Source organism: Priapulus caudatus, unplaced genomic scaffold (assembly GCF_000485595.1).
Source record: "Priapulus caudatus unplaced genomic scaffold, Priapulus_caudatus-5.0.1 Scaffold459, whole genome shotgun sequence".
NCBI classification, from domain to species: domain Eukaryota; kingdom Metazoa; phylum Priapulida; class Priapulimorpha; order Priapulimorphida; family Priapulidae; genus Priapulus; species Priapulus caudatus.
Window position 1 is genome coordinate 126948 of NW_014577520.1, and position 7806 is coordinate 134753.

General features: G+C 46.8%; 1 protein-coding gene across 1 annotated transcript in view; it reads right to left on the minus strand.

Moving 5' to 3' along the window:
- Positions 1–7806, minus strand: part of LOC106810624 (Fanconi anemia group D2 protein homolog) — a 26356-nt gene that overhangs the window by 12935 nt on the left and 5615 nt on the right. The window contains exons 5-17 of the mRNA XM_014814048.1: positions 7375–7462; positions 6491–6604; positions 6083–6265; positions 5591–5626; positions 4976–5116; positions 4759–4893; positions 4203–4334; positions 3828–4042; positions 3288–3376; positions 2692–2732; positions 2457–2546; positions 1690–1697; positions 1358–1510 (exon numbers count right to left, since the gene is read on the minus strand). Coding sequence (XP_014669534.1) covers positions 1358–1510; positions 1690–1697; positions 2457–2546; positions 2692–2732; positions 3288–3376; positions 3828–4042; positions 4203–4334; positions 4759–4893; positions 4976–5116; positions 5591–5626; positions 6083–6265; positions 6491–6604; positions 7375–7462 — 1425 coding nt within the window. The remainder of the gene's footprint in view (positions 1–1357; positions 1511–1689; positions 1698–2456; positions 2547–2691; positions 2733–3287; positions 3377–3827; positions 4043–4202; positions 4335–4758; positions 4894–4975; positions 5117–5590; positions 5627–6082; positions 6266–6490; positions 6605–7374; positions 7463–7806) is intronic.

Sequence of the window (7806 nt, forward strand, 5' to 3'; positions counted from 1 at the left end):
TTTTGAATAATAATATTACCTATCATAATATTACTACGTTGTATTGTGTTATTCTTGGCCGAAAAGACAATAAAGTAATACTGTATTACTTGTATTGTCTTTGGCCATGAATACCAATCGTAATGAAAAAATGCTGCTGGTATGCCGCGGGAATGATTGCGGGCTGTAATTAGCCTCACGGGCCTGGAAATTCCCTTACCTTACAGGCCGGCTTGGCCTGTACATTTTTCAAACTATTTCTACCCTGTGGCGCAGTGTGGCTAGCCGCTGTCGCTGGAGTTGAGGTATGGATATAGAGGAGAGCCATCGCAGACGAGGAGGAATACGCCGAGCAGTCGCGGGCTCAACCTGCTGGCCACTGCTGTGTACCGCGCGGACAGACAACATTCGCGAGGGGGCAGCGAGAAAAGCCGCGCGTAGGCCATAATAATAAAAATATTTGGTTTGCCCTTTACCCCGACCAGGGCTTGAAAAAGTTTGGGTAGGTAGGGTCGCAGTTTTTTTTTAAGGCAGTTTTTTTAGCTCATGTGACCCCCATAGTCAGATGCAGCTTGTAGAATCGCAATGAGCGTCGTCCGTCCGTCCGTCGGTCGTCCGTCCGGTCGCTGTCCGTCCGTCAACAGTTGGGCACGGAATCTTAACCGGCTCGATCGTACGGTCACGATATTCGGGTCGTTGGGGGGATGTCAAACGAGTTGGGAATGTCGAAGCTGGGGGTCAAAGGTCAAAAGGTCCAAAGGTCAGAGGTGGTAAAGGGGGAACATTCACTCCTTAATTAGGTATAGGGAGGAAAATGCATACTTGGCGGCAGAAATCTAAACGGCTCGACTATGGCTCGTCGATAGTCGGGTGTATAGCATTATGGTAGGAAAGCCATCACTGCTGCTGAAATTGGAGGTCACAGGGTCAAAGGTGAATGGGGCAGCAGGGCTGATTTTAGACCATGTTTTCTGAGGACATGGTCTGCGAGCGATTGAAAAACTTTTTTGTTTCAGCGGTGGGACCTAGCTATTTTATGGGGCTTTATTGTAAGAGGAGCCATGAATGTCCGCTTCTGGCTGACATCGAAGAGCTAGTGTCTGATAACCTTTTTGACCGCTCAAGAGGAGGGTTAACATGGTTTTGTTGACTGTTAACAAAGGAGGAACTGCTTTTGCTATTAGAGGCCCCCTCCCCGCCATCCGCTCCCCTTCCCTCCCCCACCCCGCTCGCGGCCCCGCCGCGGCTTCCGCTCCACCCTCCCCCACCCCTCCCCCACCGAAAAAACTGCCTTAAAAAAAAAGCCGACCTACCTACCCAAACTTTTCAGCCTGGGTCGGGTAAGGGCAAACAAATATTTTTATTATTATGGCCTTACCGGGCTTTCTCGCTGCCCCCTCGCGATGTTGTCTGTCCCGCGCCGGTACACAGCAGTGGTAGCAGGTTGAGCGCGATGCTCGGCGTGTCCTCCTCCGTCTGCGATGGCTCCTCCTCTATTCCATACCTCAACTCCAGCGACAGCGGTAGACCACTGCGCACAGGGGTAGAAATTAGTTTGAAAATGTACAGGCCAGCCGGGCCTGTAGGTAAGGGATTTTCCAGGCCCGTGAGGCTAATTACAGGCCTGCATCATTCCCCGGATATCGCAGCATTTTTTTCTACGATTGTGTTATTCATTGGCCAAAAGACAATAAAGTAATACAGTATTACTTTATTGTCTTTTGGCCAATGAATAACACAATAAATGTATAATATTATGATTGGTATTATTATTATTACTCAAAATAAAGGGAAAATTTCCCCATCTTCTCAGCATTTTTAATTTTTTACTACTGAAAATAACTGAACCGAATGAACCGAACAGAAGAGCAAAAACCGACAACCAAACCGAACTGAAACAAAATGTATCGTTACACCCCTAATAGATAACCTCACCTGGTGCTAACAACCGTCACGATTCACCAGACCTGGGTAAGGAAGGGCGACCCATCCCTTTGTCGTTCCTGAGATCGACCGCATTCCCCCTCCATGTCGTACCTGGGTGACCCCCTCCCCCCTCATGTCATACCTGGGTGACCCCCTCCCCCCTCGTGTCATACCTGGGTGACCCCCTCCCCTCTCCATGTCGTAGCTGGGTGACCCCCTCCCCCCTCGTGTCATAGCTGGGTGACCCCCTCCCCTCTCCATGTCGTAGCTGGGTGACCCCCTCCCCCCTCGCTATCAGAGCGCTGGGTGACCCCCCCCCCTCGTCACTCATAGCTGCGGTAACCCCCTCCCACTCGTCTAACCGTAGCTGGTGACCCCCTCGCCCATCATGTCATACCTGGCGTGACCCCCGTCCCCCTAGTCATACCTGGTGTGACCTCCTCCCCCCTCGTGTCACGAGCCGTCGCCTTCCCTCTCCGTCGCTCGTAGCTTGGAGTGACCCCTCCGCCCTCATGTCATACCTGGGTGACCACTCCCGCCTTTGTACATACCTTGGTGACCCCTCCGTCGCCCGTGACCCTCGGCATACGCTCGACCGCCCCTCGTGTCACACCTGGGGTGACCCCCTCGTCTTCGTACATCTGGCGCGGGTCGGCGCGTGAATGTGACGACGAAGCATCTTGACGAGCTTCTCGCTCCCCGCTCCGCTTGAGCTCCTTCTGCACTGTTGCCGTGCAGCGATCCGAATAGAAGCGAGCGATCGCCAGCTCAGTCCTAGAGAACAACGCTCAAAGAAGCCGGCGCGTCAGAGCTGCAGCTGCGCGCACCTACACAGGGAGGGCGACACCTTCAGCTTGGTGAAATTTATTTTTACGGACTATAATAATATATATATATATATAGTATTTACTTATTTTGCATCTAGGCGAATCGCCGCGAATAGTCGTGCGACGAGTGGACCCACTAGGTGATAATCAGCCGATTCACTCGGCGATTTTCTCGACCGCTTACCTAGATTGATAGTCACATGATTTGAAAATGGCATCAGTTGATTGTGATTGAACTGTACATTCAGCGCGACTCATTCCCCGACCTCCGACAACCTAGCCGATTTAGTCGCCGACTGAAAATATCGCACCGATTTCGCCCGATTATCAAACATGTTGATTACGGCGATCAGTCCTCCCGAATGGAATTCGGCCGATTTACCGCAAATATCGGATATAACATGATGAGTCTTTGGTACCGCCCCCTTTTTTTGCTCTTATATAGCCACGTATATACTAACGCCCGATTTAGTCGACCGCCGCATTGTTTCGCTGATGACATTTATGGACCCAACCATCTCGTATATCAACAGGCTACACTGTGGTTATAATTACCTGTTGCCAGGAGTGACTGCAGCATCCTCATGCGATCGGGTGGTACGTGCGTCTCCGGGGCCGTCTGCGAGAGCGTCTGATCTAACGAGCTGCAATGACACGTCACACGTCAGCTTGTCAAGCTTCAAACAAAATGCCACCAATATAAATCTGCGAACACGTTCCTCGAATTTCACGATAAAAGAGAGATTCATATGATATCAGGAGTTAATAATGACAAATTTTTGTCATTATTAACCCCTGATATCATATTAATTTAATTTCATGATAAATCCATGTAATTAACCTGTTAAGAGGTTTAAACACCGTTTCGACAACCAGTCTAGTCATCTTTGTCAGGCTGGACGGACACAATGCGCCGCCCAAATTTGGAACGCTACCAATTCTGTCTCTCTTCTGTGGACAATCTTTACATTTTTACCCTGCAGATTTTACACTGTCCACCTCATTTCACATCGCACGCACGCGCACGCACGCGCTCGCAAGCACGAGCGACTCGTAACCGCAGACAACGGCGATAATTGCGGCGCGCGGTGATACCTGCTTCGAGCGAGGTTGCCGACGACCATGAGAGCTCCCATCACACCCATGCGCTTGTACTTGTGCTCGCCGCTCGACAGCTGCTTGCGCACGACTATCAGCAGGTCGTTAGCCGCCTGCGACTCGCGTGGCCCGCGCAACGCCAGCGCGCTCAGCACCCAGTACAGCTTCCTGATCTGAGGCAGCGATAGATTGTCCAGGTAGTCGAGGAGACCCTGAAAAACAGAATAAATACGAGAGAGAATAAATAAGACTCAGGCATGAGAACTTGGGGACTGTCAGTATTGTCCGTACAACACCAAGTTTAGGTTTATCTTTAATAAAACCGTTTAAACTTTAATATTCCAATGAGAGAGCAGGCGGTGCAATTTTTACCGTGACAAACATCGAGAATTTGACAATCCTTTGCAGGTTTTTTTCAACAAGGTCACGAAGAATGTCGAGGGATGCGTCGACCTCGCTCGCATAGCCGCTGCCGATGTGTGTGACGAGGGAACTCACAATCTCCTGTCACAGAGAAAAACACACGTTTACACAGGATGACGTGCGCGTTCATATGCACATGCGCGCGCGTGCGTACATGTGTGTGCGTGTGTGTGCATACATGTGTACAAGATTGAATAGATTATGATAGATTATTATTCACTCATATACGTGTATATGTGCATTTATATTATCTAGTGAATGAATGAGTTCATACATGCATGTGTGTCCATATTCTGCTCGAAAGGACAGCTGTTCATCATATCTGCTTTCACATTCTCGATCGTAATTTTACCTCACGTGATTTAATACATCTTTGTCGCTTAACAATCACTAGCTCTCACCCATTTTTTTACATGCGACTTTTTACATATTTTAGACTTTCTCCGGTAGGTTTTACATCGTTGGGTGTATGCCCCTATAACCACCAGCTCGTACTCCTACTCACCTGCTGGCAGTATGCATCAAAGTTCAGGAATGCTTGCGTGTACATGGAGCAGGCGAAGTAGCTGATAAGCGGTTCAGCCGACCGCAGCAGCACCTCAGCAACAGCAAGCACCGAGTGAACATACTCCCTGACAACCTGCAACAACAAACGCACGATCATAGCATGACATACAACACGGACGCACAGTCTAGTTGCAAGCAGCAGGACGAGCTATTACCGAGGCGTGGGCTGCGAACGTTGACTGCAGCAGCAGCTCCGTGAAGTGTCCACGTCGGATCTTGCTGCGGAAGAGGCCCTCGACCGCCTTGCCCCGCGTCGTCGTCGCGTGCAGCATGAGCAGCACAAGCAGATCGATGATCTAATTGAATAATTTCATCGGATCTCTATAGTTCACATGTGCATAAAGTTTAGATCCGTAAAATAAGTTATAATTACATACAACGACAAAATTTTCGTTCATCTCTCCGATAGACTTCCTCAGGTATGATGTTTCCAGTGCTGCAATCTACCTTGAGACATCAGACCTGAGGAAGTCTATCGGAGAGATGGACGAAAATTTCGTCGTTGTAAGTAATTATAACTTATTATGGATCTAACCGAGATACTTTATTTATATGAGATCGATTATCTGCGCGAGAACAAACACAACGTTACGCACATACCGCGCAAGTTATGCGTGATGAGAAATCAAGTTCAACAAGAGGAGCAAACATTATTGCTGTTACCACTAGCGTGAAGGGCTGGCATTTTTCCAACGTGACTGACCTTCTAACTAATATAACAATAAGTATTCTATAAGTAACAAGACAGCAGAAAGAGTGAGAAAAATTACCTTGTGATTGGCTGCCGTGGAAACATTTTCAATCGCCTGTATTGAGACAAACAAAATAACATTATTACGTGACGGCAATCCAATTTTGTTCAATTTATTCCATTATTAATAAAAGTATTAGCTTTGTGTTTATTAGGCATACTCATAGTATCTCAGTATTTAATTGCTATCAGTGGCGTTCTAGCTACTTGTTTGGCAGAAATTGCTGGAACATGATTTACTTCTTAGTATAGTCACTAAGTAAAAACTAGTCAGGAAATTGGTAAATATTGTTGATATAAAGGCAAGATAGGCAAAATTTTGAATAGGCCAAGTGGACTGATTATATGGGGGGTTGAACCGGCGGCTGCCGGCAAAATAGCGCTAATTTCACGCACTGTAATATTATATAATACTATAATAGTTTATTTAACTATATAAACACATACACATATGGACAGCAAAAATACTAAAATCAACTAGCCCCAGCGATGGGGAACACAGACCACTCACCTTAAACCATGCATCACCGACCGACTTCTGGAATCGCACAGACGATTTGATCGCATCCAAGATGAGGAATTCAGACCCCCTCTCTGCTTGGTCCTTGGCCAACATCTCCTTCTCGGGAGTGGAGGAAACTGACGTAGAGAAGATGGTTTCAAAGTCCAACTGCTCTCTCAGCTCGGCAACCACCTACGAGCAAACATTCGACGTCCAACAACAACCTTAGTGGACCATCGGTCCATCGCTCTCTCGATCCCAACCTGCTTACCACCAATTAACATGCAGCTTTAGCCAATGAGTGCCGCAACAGGATATTCTACAAACAATTCTTAGTGACAAAGTGCCACAATCTCAACGTTTTGGCATGCAAACGTGCAAGTACACACGCAACAATCTTATAGGAGCGTGACTCACAGTGAGGGCTTTCTCCGGCCGCTCGCACGCGACTCCCTGCAGAATGAAGCGCACGACTACAGCAAGGTCGTCCAGCCGCACGCTGGCCATCGTCCCCAGTACGCGCGCTCGCACCTACAACGCAAACACACCGGTCAAGAAAAATATAAAAATTCAAATATGATTGAATAATTTCATCGGATCTCTATAGTTCACAGTTTATTTTTATCTAAAAACTCCAGCTAATACGTGTAAATATTACTAAAACACATGTAAGAAATGCAAGCACAAAATGATTTCACTAGCTTAATTATATGATCTTATCTTATCTATATTATGATTATATTATCTTATTATCTTGTATTATATTATCTTATATGATTACCATATATATCTGATTATCTTATCTTATATTACGAAGAACTGAATAAATTTGTACATAAGTTTATAATATTCGGATAGTATACGGAAAAGACGAAGCAGACCCCAATGGAAATCCGAATGAAAAGAAGGAAATGGGGCCGAGTGGGCCACACACTGCGGAAGGAAGCGACCCACATAACACGCACAGCACTGAGCTGGAACCCGCAAGGAAGACGTTGGGTAGGAAGGCCTAAAGTAACCTGGAGGCGAGACTCGGAGACGGAGCTCAAGAAGAAGGGCTACAGCTGGAGGGAAATGGAGCGGAAGGCGACCAACCGAGCAACATGGAGGGAGTTCACAAATGACCTATGTCACCCAGGAGACTGAAGGGTGAGAGAGAGAGAGAGAGAGAGAGAGAGACAGAGACAGAGACAGAGACAGAGAGAGAGAGAGACAGAGAGACAGAGAGACAGAGACAGAGACAGAGAGAGAGAGAGAGAGAGAGAGAGAGAGAGAGAGAGAGAGATACAGAATTTCATTACCTCATCCAGTAGTTCGGGTTTAAGATGCAGGTTAGAGAGAGCATCAAGGATGGGAACAGTCAACTCGCTGTCTACAAGAAGAATCTCACTGAAAACAACACGATTAAGACTCTATGAATTCATGGAAACAGACACAGCAATCACAATAACATACGACATATATATTATCCACACGCACGCATGCACATAATATAGTAAACTATGATAAACTAGAGCATGGGAGCACAGAAGTACAGGAGACAAATTCAGGGATGAGATTGGATAATTTAATTTTCAGCTGAAATTTTAATTAGCAAACAGAGGAGCGAGCAATGCGAGGACCGTAGGTCATCGCAAATTTTTTTTAAAAGAATGGTGCAATTTGGTGCATTCTAAGCTATTCTGAACAAATTATAGGAGACTCTTGAATCACCTTTTCAAGTTGTCAAAAGG